Source organism: Pseudophryne corroboree, chromosome 7, assembly GCF_028390025.1.
Source record: "Pseudophryne corroboree isolate aPseCor3 chromosome 7, aPseCor3.hap2, whole genome shotgun sequence".
NCBI lineage: Eukaryota > Metazoa > Chordata > Amphibia > Anura > Myobatrachidae > Pseudophryne > Pseudophryne corroboree.
Genome location: NC_086450.1, coordinates 65,622,028 through 65,643,621, shown reverse-complemented (window position 1 = coordinate 65,643,621; position 21,594 = coordinate 65,622,028). Strand labels below are relative to the sequence as shown.

Here is a 21,594-nt window from a genome sequence, read left to right as displayed (position 1 = left end):
CCAGGACTTGCTCTGGGACCTAGGCGGCACTGTGTGTGTAACCCCCGATGTAAGTGTAAACCCCTCCCTGGACATGGCTGCAGGGAAAACTACATCTCCCAGCAACCCTTGTGCCTTCTAGCACCCCCTGGAGCCCCCTCCCCAATAAAAGATGGAGGGAAAACCACCGGGAGCTGCGGAGACCACCGGACAGGTATTTCTTTATGCGCCACTATGTTTTCAGTGCTGAAAACCCTGCAACCATTTTTTTTAAAATTGGATACCACGGGTATCGGAAGCACGCATACCGTAGGTAAACCAAAATTGGGCGCGAGGTAAGCAAGTTTTTTTTTATCTCGCCAAACCTTGCTCCCAATTGAATCCCACCCCGGTTTTAAGGATATGCATGCTTGAGCACAGGTGACTAAATTAGTACCTCAGTCAATTTGATTTAACCACCTGGACTCAAGCATGGATATCCTTAAAACCTTGACTGTAATGGCAGAGACTGGGAAACTCTGACTTACTCACTTGCACCACCTGCAACCAATAAAGGACCCTCATAAGCTGAAGTGGGAGACTGACATGGGTAAAACACTGTCCCCCGAAGAGTGGATGCAAATGTAAAAAATATAAGTTATGGTAAGAACTTACCGTTGATAACATTATTTCTCCTAAGTCCACAGGTTCCATTGGGATATGGTGGAGCGACAGCGGATTTGCACCAAACGGTCAAAGCTTTTCGGCCTCCCAGCATGCAACGGGCCTATCCATATATCCCCATCTCCTGGCTCAGGCAAATCAGTTGGTTTCCAAAGCTCAAGGCAGAAGCATCATGTAGAGCCCTAATCAGGCGAGAAGAACACACATACACACCCTTCCGTACAAGAGGGAAGAGGTTAGTGAGTAAAAAGATCCTCAAATAGTGTGAGTCAGGGTGGGATCTCTGTGGACTTCGGAGAAATACTGTTATCAAAGGTAAGTTCTTACCATAACGTATATTTCTCCTGCAGGGTCCACAGGGTATCCACAGGATACACTGGGATGTCCCAAAGCAATTTAGTGGTGGGGACGCCCCGAGTTTGGACAGGAAAATCCTTCACCCGAATTCAGCGTCCTGAGAAGCAAAGGTATCAAGGCATAATGACTAATGAATGTGTTAATGGAGAACATGTGTCTACCTAACATATCTATTCTGCTGAAACAGCACACTGTGCTGCCCATAATGGACCTACCTTACAAGTAGAAAGAGAAGAGACATTAGCCGGAACAGGGAGATCAGCTTGAGAATATGCTTCCGAAATTTTAATCCGAAGCCACTTCACCAGTGTCTACTTATCCGCAGGCCATCCTCTCTTGTGAAATTCATAGAGAATGAAGAGAGTATCTGTCATTCTGATGGCACTGGCATGATCCACGTAGATCCTTAAGACACGGACTACGTCCAACGATGCATCTCCTGCAGCAAAGTCCGGGCGCTGGAAGACCGAGACTACAATTTCTTCATTAAGATGGAATTTAGAAACCACCTTAGGAAGATACCCAGATTTGGTTCGAAGAACTGCTCTATCTGGATAAAAAATTCAGAAATGGAGGATGACATAACAATGCTCCTAAATCTGACATTCTTCTAACTGTAGCAAAAGTCAGTAGAAAGAGAACTTTAGCTGTCAATCAAATGGGACAACCTGTAGGGCCTTTAGGACTAACTTAAGTCCCAAGGCACTGTAGGAAGAACAAAAGGAGGTTGAATGTGCAGCATTCCTTTGAAAAAAGTGCGCACATCCTGTAGATTAATAATTTTCTTTTTGGAACCATACAGTCAATGCTGACACTTGTACTCTCAAGGAAGTCAGCCATAAACCTTTATGCATTCCTGCCTGGAGGAATGCTAAGACTCTGGAAACTCTGAAAAAAACAAGGGTCAAATTTTTGATCCCTGCACCATTGAATATAGGCTTGCCATATTTGGTGATAAATGCGAGCTGAGGAAATTTTCCTTGCTCTGAGCATATTTAGAATTACCTGTTGTGAGAGTCCTCTTGCCTTCAGGATGGAAGTCTCGAGAGTCACTTCGTCAAAAATAGTCCATTCAGGTGTTGTGATAAGCAGGACCCTGAGACAGTAGATCTGGCCGTTGAAGGAGTGGGAATGGAGCATACATCGACATCCTCTGCAGATCTGTGTACCAATGTCTTCTGGACCAAGCCGGAGCTATTAATATCACAGCACCTTTACCTTGTCTTACCTTTCGTATCACCTTGTATCACAAGGCGATTAGTGGAAACACATGAACCAGATGAAAGTTGACAAGTCATCCACAAGATCGCTGTGTTCCTGACCCGTATGCGAAAACGTTGTTGTTCTGAAAGGACAGCATGAGATGTATCTACGGTAACCCCCATTATCTACCAGAGTTTTTAAGACCTTGTAGTGTAAGTCCATAGGTTTACCTGAATGCCAAGTTGACTGAGAAAATCTGCTTCCCAGTTTAGAACACCTGGAATGAGTACTGCGGACAAGGCTGGATAATGAAGTTCTGCCCACCTTAAAGTGTGACTTACCTTCTTCATTATGTTTTGGCTGCAAGATCTTCCCTGACGGTTGAGGTACGCCACTGCCATTGCATGTCCGAGCAGATTCGAACTGGATTCATCAGAAGGATATTCTTTGCCTGAATAAATGCCCTATATATGATCCGAGGTTCCAATTTATTTATTGGCAGGCAACTTTTCATCCTTGGTCCACTGCCCCTGGAAGCAAGTCCTTCCTGACACTTCACCCCAGCCCCACAGGTTGGTATCCATTGATCCATTGTCAGAGTTGCCATCTGATATCCAAAGGAGCCTTCCTTTGTCCAGGATAGGATGTCCATAACCATCAAGCTATTGACCTCCTAACTTCCAGAGGAAGACCATAATCTGCGCTTTTATTGTCTGATGAAAAACCTTTCTAGTTGGAAAAGATCAGACATTGCAGATGTATTGAATGGAACTAAGTATATGCCATCCTGTCAATTATCTACACCATCAAACCCATCACACGCCTTGCCGCGTAAATGGATACCGTTTGACTGTGTAGCAATTCCTGAATCCTTTGGTGAATTTTGGATATTTTGTTCGGTGGTAAATTATTCTCAGAATACCCAATTCCAACACAGCCCTCAAGTGAGTCATCCATTGTGACGGTACCAGAGACGACATTGCCCAATTTATGAGAAAACCATATCTCTGTAACAAGCTTATAAGCTTGTTATAGATGACACTGAACAATTCCTGAGACTGTGCCAGGATTAATAGGTCATCGAGGTATGGGTTTTTATAAAATACTTATCTTCTTCTAAAAGAGATAAGATGCCATCACTGCCATAATTTTTGGTGAATACTCTGGGAGCTGTGGTCAGCCCAAATGGTAGGGCCTGAAATTGAGGCTGGAGGACAGCAACCTGACATAGCGCAATGGAACATGTGGATAAGCATCCTGAATACTCCGGGATGCCCTAAATTCTCCTGCTCTATGGCAGAAATAATGGCACGTAAAGTCTCCATATGAAAACCGAGGCTCCCAAAAGTACTTGTTCAGTGCTTTGAGATTAAGTATGGGCCAGTATAACCAATTTGGCTTCTGGACTAGAAACAGGTTGGAATCAAACCTTGTCCTCATTGTGCGGGAGGAACTGAATTATCACTCCTGACTGAAGCACCTGAACTGCCTCTTGCAAAGCCCTGGTCTTCGTTTCCACTGAAGACGGGCTGGTACATTTTTTAATGAGGGTGTTTCTTGAAAAAACCTACAGCACTTGGTATTACCAGGTGGTTAACCATCCATGTACTAACCAGGACCAACACTGCTTAGCTTCCAAGATCAGATACGATTGGGCATGTCCGCTGTCCAGTGTGGTATGGCTGTAGATCATAACCGTGAGATACCGTTTTTTTGCACCCAGGCATCTGTAGTAAACTGCTGCCAGCTCTGTGCAAACTGAAGAAGTCAGCCTTCCACCGTGGGTCGCCCCAGGTGGAAGCCCTCACCATCAGGCTGATGGCTTATCTTCAGATTTAAAAACGGTCCTCTTGTAGCCCAATACCTTTTAGTCCTGCCAGACTTGTTGGATTGGGACTGTATGCCTTTTACCCTTTCCTTATGCTTTTCCTTGATTCCGAAAGAAATTTATGTGTGAAAAGAAACCTCACTTTCTTGGAGTCTGATTGCAAACTACTGTTAATTCTTTACCAAAAAGAATATCTCCAGTAACAAAGTTAAGACTCCAGAACCTTCCTCGATTCTGAATCAGTTTACCATGCGCATAGCCAACCCGCTCTGCGAGCTGCTACTGCTGCATCTGCTGTCTGAGAGGCAATCGTACGCATATCCCGGTCCGCTTAGCGCTGCCTGTTTGATATGTAATATGGAATTTTTGCTCTCTAGATGCCACTGAAAGATCCTCTTTCAATGTAGCAGCCCAGGCTGCCACTGCTTACGCTATCTGAGCTGAAGCCAAGGCTGGTCTAATGATTGTTCCAGACAAAAGAAAACAAATGGTCTTTAGAAAACCATCAAATCTCCTATCAGTGACATAATTTATGTTGAAAACAAAAATAATGTAGATATTCGCACCAATCTAAGACCTGCAAATCTACTTTGGGAGCCACCCTTATTTTGTAAACAGTCCCCAGCTGGACGAGGATAATTGGAATTCCATTTCTTGGCATTCTAACTTCCTACTGGGCGTAACCCAACATAATGTCTATCAGCTGTTTTGGGAGGTTTAAACACAGTTTCCTTAGTTTCTAACACAGGCTCTGCTACTTCTGAGGATAGAATGGCTTACATAACACTAATAGGCTCAGGTATATCCACTGAGCTGAGCCGAAGTGCAATGAGTCCTCATCCTCCAACGAATCCTCATCAAAACATGTGTAGACTGTGAAGATGTTGTAACATGTCTTATGTGATTTACTTACCACCGGCCTTTCAGCCTGCCTTTGTTAAGAGGCTGCCATTCCCTAGGTGGATAACCTCAGAATGAAAATTGCACGTAAGGGTTAATAGGATAACCCAGTGGTTCCCAAACTGTGTGCCTAGGCACCCTGGGGTGCCTCAGAACACTTGCAGGGGTGCCTTGGGTTGGTGGTCCAGGTCCCAATCAAAATTGTTTCTGGTCAATGTAGTAGGCAAAACCAGTGCTGGTGACTTCCAATCATAAAATATGAGGACAAACAGAAGCAAATCTTGTCCCTCACCACATAATGGAACCTAAAGATGACATATAAACACAATTTTTTATTTAATATATTTAAAAGTTACTCGCTAAGAAATTTTTGGCCTAGGGGTGCCGTGAATACAATTCTGATACTCTAGGATGCCATGATTCCAAAAAGTTTGGGAACCACTGGGATAACCTATTGCTGGTATAGGAGCTGGCATTATCTGCTCCGCTATAATGTTTGTGCAAAGTAGTCCACCATGGTTCAACCTCAACCTGTGCCTGCCTCGGTTATTTAAGAGGCTTTGGAGACAACTAAACCGTTTTGCACATAATCCCATTAAACCAGCCTGATAGGTTAACATAGCTTAGCAAGACAACATGAAATAAGTGTTGGTGCTGCTGTGGAAAATGTATTTTCCTCACCCTTGCAGCTCTTAGACATGATAAAGAAATCACACACCTTTACATATTACTGCATTACCTTATATAGGAGTTTTAAACGTATTCAGTTGCACGGCAAAAGAAAACCACACCAATAGTTATCAGACTCATATGCATCAGGCACTTATCTAACCGTTCATACTCAAAGGTAGATTGAGACTTAGTGCTTTATTACCTGTCCCAGTAGAGTGTCATACAAAGAGACTCACCCCGCTTCTAGGACCGATCAATACGTTTGCGAACGCTGAGTGGATCCAGACGCTAATACAGGTTGAGTATCCCATATCCAAATATTCCGAAATACGGAATATTCCGAAATACGGACTTTTTTGAGTGAGATAGTGAAATCTTTGTTTTCTGTGGCCCAATGTACACAAACTTTGTTTAATACACAAAGTTATTAAAAATATTGTATTAAATGTCCTCCAGGCTGTGTGTATAAGGTGTATATGAAACATAAATGAATTGCGTGAATGTACACACACTTTGTTTAATGCACAAATTTATTAAAAATATTGGCCAAAATGACCTTCAGGCTGTGTGTATAAGGTGTATATGAAACATAAATGCATTCTGTGCTTAGACTTGGGTCCCATCGCCATGATATCTCATTATGGTATGAAATTATTCCAAAATACGGAAAAATCCGATATCCAAAATACCTCTGGTCCCAAGCGTTTTGGATAAGGGATACTCAACCTGTAGTGTACACAATCGCTCCGTGAACCTATACTGAACACAGACGCACCAGTGCGACTGGGTCCCCTGAGTACACAGCGTCTCAGACGGAAGCGGGAAAAAACAGTTCATGGCGGTAGACTCGGAGGAAACTGGTAAAGAACTGGGGGGAGGGGTGGCCAGGGGAGCCTCTGACTCCCCACTGCTGACATCAACCCTAGGGATCACGGTCTCATACTACCCCTGGTGCCTATGATCCCCAAGGCCTAGCGCTGGTGCACTCTTTGTGGCAGCCGCGTCAGTGACTGTTTGGTAGTCTCCTCCCAAAACAAACAGTGTGGCTGTGTCCGCGTTTCCCCTCTAAGTGGAACCGATGCCTTACCTTCTCCCCGTGCTCTGGCCACAGCCTGGTAACGTCTGCTGTACCTGCTGGTATATTCGACACAGACGCCCGTCGAAACAGCACTGTACTCGTGGGTAAGCGTTGTCGCGACCCGGCGGGGAGTTGTTGGAGCGACTCTTTCTGAGGTACATATAAGATGCTTTTTAGAAAGAGCACTCAGGAAAAAATAGTAAGACTATAAAAATAAAATAAGAAAGCTTATGGCTGCTAAAAACCAGCAGCCCTCTGACCATGGTCCGGCTCCTGCCGCAACAAACAAAAAACTGATTTGCCTGAGCCAGGAGGCGAGGATATATGGATGGGCCCGTTGCATGCTTGGAGGACGAAAAGCTTTGACCGTTTGGTGCAAATCCGCTGTCGCTCCACCATATCCCAATGAATCCTGTGGATACCCTGTGGACCCTGCAGGAGAAATCTACTATTGTTGGTCCTTAATCTCCAAGACCTAACATGATATCTTCCCTGAACCACCTCCCCCTTGAGTTGGTATCTTGCAGCTCGTAGGCTTCCTTCTTAAAGGTAGTACGTCGCCTTGTCACCTTCATTACTGGTATTGTGTTTCCTGACTCTCTTTTTCATTCTTACCACCTCCTGGTACCCCAATATATATATATATATATATATATATATATATATATATATGTAGTGTGATTGATAACTCACTTATTATGCACTGCTAAGTCAAAAATCTCTATTGTGGCACTGGACCCCGTTCTTCAAGATTAATTTAGGCTTACTGATTTCTCTTTCTGATTGACCTCCTCCTTATTTTTCATCTCTTTTCCTCACACTCTTTCTCTCTCTCCCTCTACCCCCATTGACACTCCTCCACCCCCAACTCTTTTTTCTTTGCCTCATAATATGTAGTGGTGTGACACTTTTTTTGATCTCTTAGCTCACATATTAATGCATCTATGTGGCCTTAATTTATATATGGTGCACACGTCTCTTCACATCGTTTTTCCTTTCTGTTTCCGCTATTCAGCTCTTTATTGTAACCCCTAATAAAAAATGGAATAAAGAAAAATGGAGTGTGATTAGAATAAATGGTGGTGAAACGTGCATGCAGCAAATGACAGCGTTTCACTAGGACTGTTCTGTCGCAAGCTGTCATGTGGGATCATACTGTAACTTAGGACAACAAAAGTTGTGGAATCGAGGACTTTCAGTTCTAACTTTTTAAGATAGCAACAAAGGGGCAATTCAATTCTCAGCCTTGCAAACAAATGCACACATTGCAGAATTCCCTCTGAGGTCTGTAAAGAAAAAAATCGAAGATGTTGGTGGACGCAAGTTGCCAGAAAAAAACGTTCCGAACGCTGGTAACTATTGCCCATTGCTAACAACTGATTTGTCCCCTGGGTCTTGGATAGGGAGAGAGTATAGGACACTGACAAGGGACGCATTAATATATCCTATCCGCAAGGGTGTTTCAAAGCAACATACTATTCAAATATTATCCAGTTTATGGACGGAATAAAGAAATGCCATACACACTGAATCTTGTACATTTCAGAATTTTATTTAGGAACTTCTGCAGAAATTATTGAAGTGTTGGCTGTGTCTTATACACATATATTGCTACTGACCTCTTAACAGTTTAAATGGGTTTTCTACTTTCAGACATCTTTAACCTACTTGCCCTATAGCCATTATTACTGGTATTAATGACCTTGCTTTACTTGCTTCCTAATGTGTATTAAACAGAAAGAGTTGTTTGTTTTAATTGCCCTTGGATATGACACAGCTCAGCTCTGTTCTGTGCAAGAAATACAACTGTACCACGTGAAGAACAGTATCAGTGCTATAACCCAGTGCCAAAAAAAACAACCCATATAGACACCTGAAATATAAAACAGAGTATTTAGTAAAAAATAATGGAAAAAGGCAAGAAGAAAATGAAAGTTGTCTGAAGGCAGAAATCCCTTTATTGCTGTTGTATATGATTTTACCAGAAAAAGAAAAGTAAAAAATGTTCTGATTTCATGAGTTCATTAAGTACAACTTAATGAAAGAAACAAACAAAACAAAGTCATATATGAACAAACATAGCTGTAACTCAGAAGTGCCCTTGAGTATTTACAATTAGAATTCAAACGTGATTATGGAATTCTCAAACTTCTACCCCTTTCACTCCAGTGCTCGCCTCTCCTACTACTCTTAATTAAAAACAATCATACCCGTCAAAGTGATTGCAAATTCCTCGTCTGGTAATTTATGCATCCAGTAACAATGGGGCAAGATGTATTAACCTGGAGAAGTGATAAAGCAGTGATAAATGCAAGGTGGTAACGCACCAGCCAATCATTACGGATTTGAAAAATAACAGGAGATGATTGGCTGGTGCGTTATCACCTTGCCCTTATCACCGCTTTATCACTTCTCCAGGCTTAATACATCTGCCCCAGTGTGAGCTAATAAACCGTTATCCCAAACGTCGCAAAGCTATGTAGGCAGGTTGTCAGTGGGGAATACTGAAGTTACTGACTGTGTTCAGCTTCAGAAAGGTTTTCCTCAATACAGTATTTAATTGCTTTAAGCCAGAAGTTTACAAACTTTTTGATATCTCAATTCTAACCCAAGAGCTCTGAGTGGAGTGCAGTAAAACGTTCATTGGTCGCATTATCGGTCAGTGACCGGAGAGTCTGGTAAACGACTCCAGCAGCAGGGACTATGGGAGGTCGGAGCAGGTGAAGGCACGGTTAAGAAAGCCCGTAGATGAAAAGAACTCATCTATCTGCTGCCATGCGAACCATGCCACAAGTGTACAATAACGCCAAAAGTGCACATCTGTCAACAAGCCTTCATAACCGTTAGGATATTGTGATGTAACCAATAGGTTACTGTGGCGCAGCAGCACTATTCCCTCATTTCCTGACAGCAGCCGATTCCCCCATTAAAGAGTGGAAACAAACCATGAAAAAGAAGATAACGTAGTAATAAACAGAGGGGGTTGATGAAATAACGTGCTTTTCTTTTTTTAAATCTCTGAGCAGCAATTTAACGAGAACAATTAGAATTGCATGAGATAATGAGAAGAGAGAAGGCACCTCCACAGGGTGAAACGTCCCTGTACTGCAGCAGAGGTCAGCAACAAGCACTTTTATACAGCTACTGAAAGTAGTGCTTTACCCGATTATGACCTCCAGGGGGAGATATAGATCTCTACCACAACATCACACTGCCTTTCCATGACAGCATATGCTCATCCCTGAGATTAAGGGAAACTATATCCCGTGACTACAGGCTCCAATTAAGAGAGCATATAGTCTTTGCTATCTGAAAACTCCAACCCGGATGGATAGTGATGTTTCCGTCTTCCGGGCGCTTGGACGAACCTTTTCATTGCAAAACGGTTGTGGACTGTGAGCGTTAAAAAGAGAGACAGGGAAAAGAGAAAGAGCGATAAAAAGAGAGCAAGAGTGATAGAGAGAGCGATAAAAAGAGAGCAAGAGTGATAGAGAGAGAGAGCGATAAAAAGAGAGCAAGAGTGATAAAGAGAGAAAGAAAGAGAGCACAAGAGAGCGAGAAAGAGGGAGAAAAGAAGAGAATTATTACAGGCGGTATATTAAATGATCTTACAAGAATAATCAATAATAACCATTATATAAACATGGTCAGTTGAACTGCTGTTTATATACATTAAGTCAACCAATACCTCTTTTCTACACACATAAACAAACATATTAAATGTGATTTTATATATATATATATATATATATATATACACACACACACACACACACACACACACACACACACACAGAGAGAGAGAGAGAGAGATATACCATGTGCCATGACCTACAAGCAAAGCTAGCTACTGCTGTATGCCACTGGATTAAACACTAAGGAAAAACAAATAAATAAAAGTGTGTTTGGCCGGCATAATCCTCACCCCTTCTTTTTGTTGTCTGCATGCTGTCTCTGTCTTTCCTTAGCAATATAGTCTGTCTCCGAGCTGAAGTCCATCCGGTCATCCAGCAGCAGGTTCTGCCAATACACAGTTAGGATTAACACTTCCATCTCCACAGCCCACGTAAATGTAAATCAATCAACCACACTACTCACCTTTACCCCAATAATGTCCCCATCCTTTATATAATAGGGCGCCCCCTGCAGGCTCTCTGATTTCTTTTTCTTTTTCTTCTTGGAAACTTGTTGAGTCTAACACAAAAGATCAATGCAGTCAGATGGTCAGGGTGGACACAAAAAATAGGGTGTGCAGTCCATGGAGAACAGGAATAGGGTGTGCAGTCCAGTCCCCCCGCCCATATATTCCAAATTGTGTACGTGTCTACACTTGAAGGCAGGGATGACACCTGCTTAGACTAGCCCCCCTTCCACCTGTCTTTGGGTGTTTTAAATTAGTAAAGTATAGGGAACCTGCATTTGCAGTCTACATATGGAAATAGACACTATGGGGTAAATTTACTAAGATGGGAGTTCTATTTAAGATGGGATGTTGCCAATAGCAACCAATCAGATTTCAGGTATTATCTTCTAGAAGGTGCTAGATAAATGAGAAGTAGAATCTGATTGGTTGCCATGGGCAACATCCCATCTTAAATAGAACTGCCATCTTAGTAAATTTACCCCTATGAATGGTAAGCCCTGGATAAATGTATACAATATGTCAGTATCAGGAATGAGTTTGGGGTGAGGGGCGCAGCCGTGTTGGTGTGGCTGGGCTGCTTTGTGGCATCATTATTGTAACACTTAAAATAATACTTTTTAGCTCGTAAACTGCTTTTTTTCTTATGTAAAACTTTTTAACACCTTCATTACTACTTCTCATCTATGAGGAGAAGGTCAATTTGGTGCCGCACAGGACCCTAAAGAAATTTTTCTTTGTAATGGGCTCTTATAAAATTTGTCCCTTGTGAACCAACAGTGCATATACATAAGAAATGCCTGTATCGGTCTTTAAGGAGTTACTGTTGTTGGTGGTGCACCCAGAGTCAATAGTACGTGTCAAAGTTACAAAGGAAAAAGAGAGACTCTGTGTTGGGGCACGCTTGAAAAACTAAAACTTAACTTTTAATTATTGTATGATAAAATTATGGTACACAATTCAACACATATAATATATGACATATAGTATATAATATTTAAGGAGAAAGTCAAATGATTCTCACTTGCAAAGTAATAATTTAGGAGTGGCAGTTCTCCAAGTAATATTACTGTTTAAGGTGACAGTGACACCCGAGATGAAAATATTAAGATTTAATTTCAGCATAACAGAAAATTCTTCCAATGCCTTTTGTATGTCCTGGTAACGATTAATCTGCTATTTCTAAATTTTTGATCAATAAATGCAGTATGCAAAAAGCTCTAGATGAGTACGTGATCAGAAGGAAAGATTTAATGAGAAGAAGGGAATATAGATATGAAAATGGTAACAGTCAAAGGTTGCTCCAACACCTCTGCTTTTCACATGAATACAGAGGTATTTATTACTGCACCTAATATTCCCTGGAAGTCTCCCATCCAGGTACTAATCAGGCTATTCACTGCTTAGCTTCCAAGATCAGGCGAGATTGGGCGTAGCCAGTGAGATGTGGCAGTAATATCACATAGATTGTGAATGAGAGAGTGTATGGTTATTGGCACATACCAGATAGAGTACTTCTGCTGTCCATTATTGTGCACAGTTTCTCTGTTACTTTTAGCATTGCAGAGGAGTTATATGACTGGCGTCAGGATGAGAGAGTACTGAAAAAGTAAGATATAGGAAACGTATAGGTTCAGGGCCCCCGTCTTCTGCTGTCCACTGTCTTATAAATTAATATAGCGGACAGTGGATGAGAGAGGCGGGTTATCTGGGCCTATTGAGTAATGGTGTGAAATTACACAGATATCTTAAGGTTTCTTATGATAGTGCATCATTCAATTACATATTCTTAATCCTAATAGTAGTGGGCAAAGGGATTAATATTTCCGCTATTGGCGATGCCCCTAGAGTACTGCAAAAGAAGGCCGAAGCCAGCTGTTAGGGATATCTCAAAACACACGTAATAGTATGAATTGTATCTCACTAATTAGGGTATAAGGGTGGGAGAGAAAAGAGACATCAAAGAGCGTTGAATGTCTTAACTCTGTAAATAATGGGTAGCAGATTTAAAGAATTATTAAACAATTAAAGACAAAACATTTTTTTGTCAAATATACGATACCAGGAGGTGAGTGGGCTGAACCGTGCACTGTTCAGCACCACTTGTCACAGACGGCCGTTTCACCTGAAGGTGGCTTGTTCACTGTGTGAGGTGGTGGTGGAAGACAGTCTATTTAAGGCAAAAAGGGGGGTGGTCTCAAAATTCAGACCAATCACAGGAAGGAGGAAGTGGATTGTGTGATGTCAATAAGACATCCTGCGCATCATTTCCGGTTTCAAAATCCGGAAGTAGAAGTTTTTCTAATTATACATGGGGCCCTATCTATGGTTAGATAGGGCTTATGATATTGAGTGAGATTAAATAAATGAATAGGGAAGATAAATGTTTAAAGTTAATTATTGAGGCCAAGATCGGAGTATTAGCTCCGTTGCCGGAAGTTTGTTAGTCACTGGAGTTGTAAGGGGCGCGTCACTGGACATAGACGCGTCACTTCCGGTTGTAAAGACCGGAAGTGGCACGCGTGGCCGTCAATCTGGGTTTATATATGGCTGGATGGAAAGGTCACATAAGGCTGAGGATAGCTGAGGATGAGCCTAAAAAGGAGTGGGGGGGTACATATTAGCCCGGGCGATGGGGCCGCAATCGGAGTAAAAACTCCGTGACCGGAAGTGGCGCCAGTGTACCATCATACAGGAAATGCTTAATTGCATCACTTCCTGTTTAAAAAACCCCATTCATAGTCATCGGACTTCTGTGGGCACATAACGGGACATGGACGCGTCACTTCCGGTCACGAAGGCCGGAAGTGGCGTAAAAAGCCGTCACTTATAAGTTTATGTGCGGCTGATTAAAGGGTAATATAAGGCTAGGAATAACTAATTGGGCCTACGGAGGAGTGGAGGAATACAGAAATACATTTTTTGATGGCACTGACAATAGGACCGCATACGAAGTAGAAACTCCGTGACCGGAAGTGGCGTCGGAGCACCATCATACAGAGAAAGCTTAGCTGCATCACTTCCTGTTCTGAAAAAGACAGGAAAAGCTATGTGCAACCATAATTATGGATAGGAAAAGTAGTGATCTATTAGTAGTGTTTATGTTTTACTGGTTGCTAGGTAACCATAAGGTAGAATAAAATAAAATAAAAGGATGTTGAATTTAAGAATTAAAATATGCATTTGTAATCTATATCTATAAATTGTTGGTTAAGGGTTTTTTTTTCTCCTTCTTTCCTTTTCTTCTTCTTTTCTTTTTCTTCTCTTTTCACCCTTAACCAACAATTTATAGATATAGATTACAAATGCATATTTTAATTCTTAAATTCAACATCCTTTTATTTTATTCTACCTTATGGTTACCTAGCAACCAGTAAAACATAAACACTACTAATAGATCACTACTTTTCCTATCCATAATTATGGTTGCACATAGCTTTTCCTGTCTTTTTCAGAACAGGAAGTGATGCAGCTACGCTTTCTCTGTATGATGGTGCTCCGACGCCACTTCCGGTCACGGAGTTTCTACTTCGTATGCGGTCCTATTGTCAGTGCCATCAAAAAATGTATTTCTGTATTCCTCCACTCCTCCGTAGGCCCAATTAGTTATTCCTAGCCTTATATTACCCTTTAATCAGCCGCACATAAACTTATAAGTGACGGCTTTTTACGCCACTTCCGGCCTTCGTGACCGGAAGTGACGCGTCCATGTCCCGTTATGTGCCCACAGAAGTCCGATGACTATGAATGGGGTTTTTTAAACAGGAAGTGATGCAATTAAGCATTTCCTGTATGATGGTACACTGGCGCCACTTCCGGTCACGGAGTTTTTACTCCGATTGCGGCCCCATCGCCCGGGCTAATATGTACCCCCCCACTCTTTTTTAGGCTCATCCTCAGCTATCCTCAGCCTTATGTGACCTTTCTATCCAGCCATATATAAACCCAGATTGACGGCCATGCGCGCCACTTCCGGTCTTTACAACCGGAAGTGACGCGTCTATGTCCAGTGACGCGCCCCTTACAACTCCAGTGACTAACAAACTTCCGGCAACGGAGCTAATACTCCGATCTTGGCCTCAATAATTAACTTTAAACATTTATCTTCCCTATTCATTTATTTAATCTCACTCAATATCATAAGCCCTATCTAACCATAGATAGGGCCCCATGTATAATTAGAAAAACTTCTACTTCCGGATTTTGAAACCGGAAATGATGCGCAGGATGTCTTATTGACATCACACAATCCACTTCCTCCTTCCTGTGATTGGTCTGAATTTTGAGACCACCCCCCTTTTTGCCTTAAATAGACTGTCTTCCACCACCACCTCACACAGTGAACAAGCCACCTTCAGGTGAAACGGCCGTCTGTGACAAGTGGTGCTGAACAGTGCACGGTTCAGCCCACTCACCTCCTGGTATCGTATATTTGACAAAAAAATGTTTTGTCTTTAATTGTTTAATAATTCTTTAAATCTGCTACCCATTATTTACAGAGTTAAGACATTCAACGCTCTTTGATGTCTCTTTTCTCTCCCACCCTTATACCCTAATTAGTGAGATACAATTCATACTATTACGTGTGTTTTGAGATATCCCTAACAGCTGGCTTCGGCCTTCTTTTGCAGTACTCTAGGGGCATCGCCAATAGCGGAAATATTAATCCCTTTGCCCACTACTATTAGGATTAAGAATATGTAATTGAATGATGCACTATCATAAGAAACCTTAAGATATCTGTGTAATTTCACACCATTACTCAATAGGCCCAGATAACCCGCCTCTCTCATCCACTGTCCGCTATATTAATTTATAAGACAGTGGACAGCAGAAGACGGGGGCCCTGAACCTATACGTTTCCTATATCTTACTTTTTCAGTACTCTCTCATCCTGACGCCAGTCATATAACTCCTCTGCAATGCTAAAAGTAACAGAGAAACTGTGCACAACAATGGACAGCAGAAGTACTCTATCTGGTATGTGCCAATAACCATACACTCTCTCATTCACAATCTATGTGATATTACTGCCACATCTCACTGGCTACGCCCAATCTCGCCTGATCTTGGAAGCTAAGCAGTGAATAGCCTGATTAGTACCTGGATGGGAGACTTCCAGGGAATATTAGGTGCAGTAATAAATACCTCTGTATTCATGTGAAAAGCAGAGGTGTTGGAGCAACCTTTGACTGTTACCATTTTCATATCTATATTCCCTTCTTCTCATTAAATCTTTCCTTCTGATCACGTACTCATCTAGAGCTTTTTGCATACTGCATTTATTGATCAAAAATTTAGAAATAGCAGATTAATCGTTACCAGGACATACAAAAGGCATTGGAAGAATTTTCTGTTATGCTGAAATTAAATCTTAATATTTTCATCTTAGGTGTCACTGTCACCTTAAACAGTAATATTACTTGGAGAACTGCCACTCCTAAATTATTACTTCGCAAGTGAGAATCATTTGACTTTCTCCTTAAATATTATATACTATATGTCATATTATATGTGTGTTGAATTGTGTACCATAATTTTATCATACTATAATTAAAAGTTAAGTTTTAGTTTTTCAAGCGTGCCCCAACACAGAGTCTCTCTTTTTCCTTTGTAACTTTGACACGTACTTCTCATCTATGTAACACTTTTAGCAATTAGCTGCTACTTCTTATTAATGTAACACTTTATAACACATAAATGGCTACTTCTTCTCATTCGTTTGATACCTTGGAACGGTTGGGTTGTGCTGGCCCGGGGGAAGGGGGGGTCCTGCGCTCTGGACTTCAACCTTAGGAATGTTAGGACCCACCTGATGAGGTCACCTGATCATGGTAGGTGGCCCATATTTTTGGCCAAAAATTATGCTAAGATCCTCGGTTTTACTCCATGTTAAATTGCAGAGTTTATTATAAAATTGTTGTAATTAGCAGTGTTCTTAGTACTTAGAGTGTACGCCTGCATTTTCTTTTTTTTTTCTGTGTGGACATGGGAAGACAGTACATAGCACCCTTTGAATATTATATAAATATAGATAACATACTTCATTGAAGAACAGAACGAACATGCACATGCTTGCTATATGCTGTATACAAATCCCTACAGTTGATACATATATACAAAGGTCACACTAGGATCCATCTCTTTTGTGCAGCAAGATGTTCTGAGGTCACAGAATTTAATTACAGGAGACTTTCATATAACTACAGTCCCACTGTCATCCTCACCCAGCTGGATATTGGGAGCCATTCGTGGTTGTCTGGAAAGTACTTTGCAATCTCCACTTTGTCTGCCGGCAGTGAGCAATGTGTGGCGATCTTCTGGCGGAGAGCGGGGGCTGTGCATCCACAAGAAATATTCCAAGCAATGTCCACTGGGGGGAAGTAACGGCATTCCCCTGGGACAGAAAGCTGAACCCTCAGTAGCAGATCCTGGGGGCTGGATGAGCATGAAGGAAATTAAATCAGTATACGTTATTTATGCATTGCTGCTTTCTAAATATCTTACCCAACCAAATGCTGCTTTTCTTCCACCAAGAGTACTGAAAATCCCAGCACTCACCCTAAGAACTCCTTCGTGTATAGAGGCTCCACGCAAAGTGTGGTCCTAATCCCCAGTTTATAGTCACTGGAAAACAGAAAACAGACATAAAATACAAAAAACAGGATTTTAATACCTACCGGTAAATCCTTTTCTCCTAGTCCGTAGAGGATGCTGGGGTGCATTTCATGACCATGGGGTATAGACGGTTCCGCAAGAGCCATGGGTACTTTAAGACTTTTCAAGGGTGTGAACTGGCTCCTCCCTCTATGCCCCTCCTCCAGACCTCAGTTATAGGAACTGTGCCCAGGGAGACGGACATTTCGAGGAAAAGATTTAGATTTATACTAACGGTGAGAATCATACCAGCTCACACCTCAACCATGCCGCACAACATGGCATTCAACATAACACACGCCAAGAGACATGAACCATTTATAGCAACATGCTGAAAACAAATGTAACACAACTTGTGTAACTAACTGAACAAAACTGCAGGTAAAATACGCACTGGGTCGGGCACCCAGCACCCTCTACGGACTAGGAGAAAAGGATTTACTGGTAGGTATTAAAATCCTGTTTTCTCATACGTCCTAGAGGATGCTGGGGTCCATTTCATGACCATGGGGTTTATACCAAAGCTCCAGTACGGGCGGGAGAGTGCGGATGACCCTGCAGCACCGATTGACCAAACTTAAGGTCCTCATTGGCCAAAGTGTCAAACTTATAAAATTTAGCAAAAGTGTTTGACCCTGACCAAGTAGCTGCTCGGCAAAGTTGTAATGCTGAGACCCCCTGGGAAGCCGCCCAGGACGAGCCCACCTTCCTAGTAAAATGGGCCTTCACCGACTTCGGCAACTGCAAACCAGCCGAAGAATGAGCGTGCTGAATCGTACCCCTGATCCAGCGCGCAATGGTCTGCTTGGAAGCAGGACACCCAATCTTGTTGGGAGCATACAGGACAAACAGAGCCTCTGTTTTCCGTATCCGAGCTGTTCTAGCGACATAAATCTTCAAAGCCCTAACCACATCTAGAGACTTTGACTCAGTGAACGTGTCAGTAGCCACTGGCACCACAATAGGTTGGTTTATGTGGAAAGATGAAACCACCTTCGGAAGAAAATGTTGGCGAGTTCTCAACTCTGCCCTATCTTCATGGAAGATCAGGTAAAGGCTCTTGTGAGACAAGGCCCCCCAACTCAGACACCCGCCTTGCGGATGCCAAGGCTAAAAGCATCACCACTTTCCAAGCGAGAAACTTCAACTCTATCTCCTGTAGAGGTTCAAACCAACTCGATTGAAGGAACTGCAACATCACATTAAGGTCCCATGGTGCCACTGGAGGCACAAATGGAGGCTGGATGTGCAAAATCCCTTTCACAAAAGGTCTGAACTTCTGGAAGAGAAGCCAATTGTTTTTTTAAAGAAAACTGAGGAGGCCGAAATCTGGACCTTGAATGACCCCAATCTAAGGCCCGCATCCACACCAGCCTGCAGAAAATGGAGAAAACGTCCCAACTCAAACTCTTCCGTAGGAGCCTTCTTGGATTCACACCAAGACACATATTTTCTCCAAATACGGTGGTAATGTTTAGACGTTACTCCTTTCCTGGCCTGAATAAGAGTGGGGATGACTTCCTTGGGAATACCCTTTCGGGCTAGGATCCGACGCTCAACAGCCATGCCGTCAAACGTAGCCGCGGTTAGTCTTGATACACACACGACCCCTGCTGTAGTAGGTCCTCTCGAGGAGGAAAAGGCCGAGGATCTTCTATGAGCAACTCCTGAAGATCTGGATACCAAGCCCTCCTTGGCCAGTCTGGGGCAATGACGACTGCTCAAACTCTTGTTCTTCTTATTATTTTGAGACCTTTTGGAATCAGTGGAAGTGGAGGGAAAACGTATACCGACCGAAACACCCACTGGGTCACCAGTGCATCCACTGCTATTGCTTGAGGGTCTCTCGACCTGGAACAATATCTCTGAAGCTTCTTGTTTAGACGAGATGCCATCATGTCTACTTGAGGAACTCCCCAAAGACTTGTCACCTCTGTGAAGACTTCTTGGTGGAGGCCCCACTCTCCTGGATGGAGATCGTGTCTGCTGAGGAAGTCTGCTTCCCAGTTGTCCACTCCCGGAATGAAAATTGCTGACAGAGCTCTAACATGTCTTTCTGCCCAGAGGAGAATCCTCGTCACCTCTGCCATTGCCGCTCTGCTTTTCGTTCCGCCTTGCCTGTTTATGTACGCGACTGCTGTTACATTGTCCGACTGGATCTGCACGGGATGATCTTGAAGAAGATGTACCGCTTGTAGAAGGCCGTTGTAAATGGCTCTCAATTCCAGAACGTTTATGTGAAGGCAGGCTTCCTGACTTGACCATTTTCCTTGGAAGCTTTCCCCCTGTGTGACAGCTCCCCAGCCTCGGAGACTTGCATCCGTGGTTATTAGGACCTAGTCGTGAATCCCAAACTTGCGTCCCTCTAGTAGGTGAGAACTGTGTAGCCACCACAGGAGCGAAATCCTTGCTTTGGAGGACAGGATTATTTTCCGGTACATGTGTAGGTGGGATCCAGACCACTTGTCCAACAGGTCCCACTGGAAAACTCTGGCATGAAATCGGCCAAACTGTATTGCCTCGTAGGCCGCTACCATTTTCCCCAACAACCGAATGCATTGATGGATCGACACGCTTGTTGGTTTCAATATTTGTTTGACCATTTTCTGGATTTCCAGAGCCTTTCCACTGGAAGAAATACTCTGCGTACTTCTGTGTCCAGAATCATCCCTAAAAAGGACAATCTTGTCGTCGTTTCCAACTGCGACTTAGGAAAATTCATGATCCAACTGTGTTGTTGGGAGTATTGACAGGACGAGTGCGATGTTCTGCACCAACTGTTCCCTGGATCTCGCTTTTATCAGGAGTTCGTCCAGATAAGGAATTATATGGACTCCTATTTGACGAAGGAGGACCATCATCTCCGCCATCACCTTGTCCACGACGCCCTCCGAGCCGATACTGCCCTGGTAGCGGTTCTTGATCCCAAGAGACCAATATATTTCATGGTTTCTAGTACGTACGCAGCAGCGTCTTTGATATGACCTAACGTTAGGAGTATCTCATCTCCATCTATTGTGTCAGTGTCTAATGACAAGTTTTCTGACCACTTTTCAATAGCACTACTCACCCACGCACAGACAATGGTAGGCATGAGTAGTGTCCCATTGGCCACATCAATAGATCACCTCACTCACTTGCGGTCTGTCGGCTCCTTAAGTGAAGCCATTCCAGGCGCAGGGAGAAACACCTTTTCTCTTTTATGACAGGGCCCTGTCTAAAATGCGGGGTGACTCCCACCTTTTGGAAAAAGGTAAGCTGCCTGAAATCCTTTTGGGAATCTGAAATTTCTTTTCAGGTTAAATCAGACTCCCTGTTCAACTCCTGAGGTGGAGGGAAAATTACATTACTTCTTTACTAAAGTAAACCCTCTCCTTGTGGTAAAAGAGGGGGCTTCGTAACTTCTAACACCTCCTTTATAGCTAAAACATGTTTTGAATGCGTTTTGTAACTTAGGACCTATTCCCCTGGAATCACTAGTGTCGACACAGGAATCAGAGTCCGTGTCGGTATCAGTTTATACTACTTGTGCAAATTTGTATGTGACCCAGGTTTTCCTCCGCATGCTGGTACTTGTGGTTCTCCAAGTACCAGCTTGCGGGGGAGGCTTGCTGGGACTTGTAGTACTGCTACTAAAAACAATATTAATTTTTTGAAAAAAAAGGCTATCAGCCTCCCATCCGCAGCCCTTGGATGGGGGGACAGCCTCGGGCTTCACCCCTGGCCCTTGGGTGGCTGGAGGTGGGGGACCCCTTGATTGAAGGGTCCCCACTCCTCCAGGGTACCCCGGCCAGGGGTGACTAGTTGGTTATGTAATGCCAGGGCCGCAGGGACCTAGATAAAAGTGTCCCCCGGCTGTGGCATTATGTATCTGGCTAGTGGAGCCCGGTGCTGGTTTCAGAAATACGGGGGACCCCTACGCTTTTTGTCCCCCGTATTTTTGGAACCAGGACCAGGCACAGAGCCCGGTGCTGGTTGTTTAAATATGGGGGATCCCCTATCATTTTCCCCCCATATTTTTTCAACCAGGGCCGGCTCAAAGAGCCCGAGGCTGGTTTTGCTTAGGAGGGGGGACCCCACGCATTTTTTTTTTTTTTTTTAAATAACACTTTCCCA

The 21,594-nt window shown here is 43.1% G+C and overlaps 1 protein-coding gene and 3 pseudogenes across 3 annotated transcripts in view; 1 reads left to right on the top strand and 3 right to left on the bottom strand.

Annotated features, from left to right (window-relative positions):
• Positions 1-3,766: 3,766 nt before the first annotated feature.
• Positions 3,767-3,892, bottom strand: LOC134946301 (5S ribosomal RNA; annotated as a pseudogene).
• A 5,174-nt stretch (positions 3,893-9,066) lies between these two features.
• Positions 9,067-21,594, bottom strand: part of USP40 (ubiquitin specific peptidase 40) — a 125,053-nt gene continuing 112,525 nt past the window's right edge. For all 3 annotated transcript variants that reach the window (XM_063933252.1, XM_063933253.1, XM_063933254.1), the window contains exons 28-32: positions 17,383-17,448; positions 17,049-17,259; positions 10,779-10,874; positions 10,606-10,700; positions 9,067-10,073 (exon numbers count right to left, since the gene is read on the bottom strand). In XM_063933252.1, coding sequence (XP_063789322.1) covers positions 9,986-10,073; positions 10,606-10,700; positions 10,779-10,874; positions 17,049-17,259; positions 17,383-17,448 — 556 coding nt within the window. In that variant the 3' untranslated portion in view covers positions 9,067-9,985. The remainder of the gene's footprint in view (positions 10,074-10,605; positions 10,701-10,778; positions 10,875-17,048; positions 17,260-17,382; positions 17,449-21,594) is intronic.
• Positions 12,161-12,279, bottom strand: LOC134947131 (5S ribosomal RNA; annotated as a pseudogene).
• On the top strand, positions 15,847-15,965 carry LOC134947130 (5S ribosomal RNA; annotated as a pseudogene).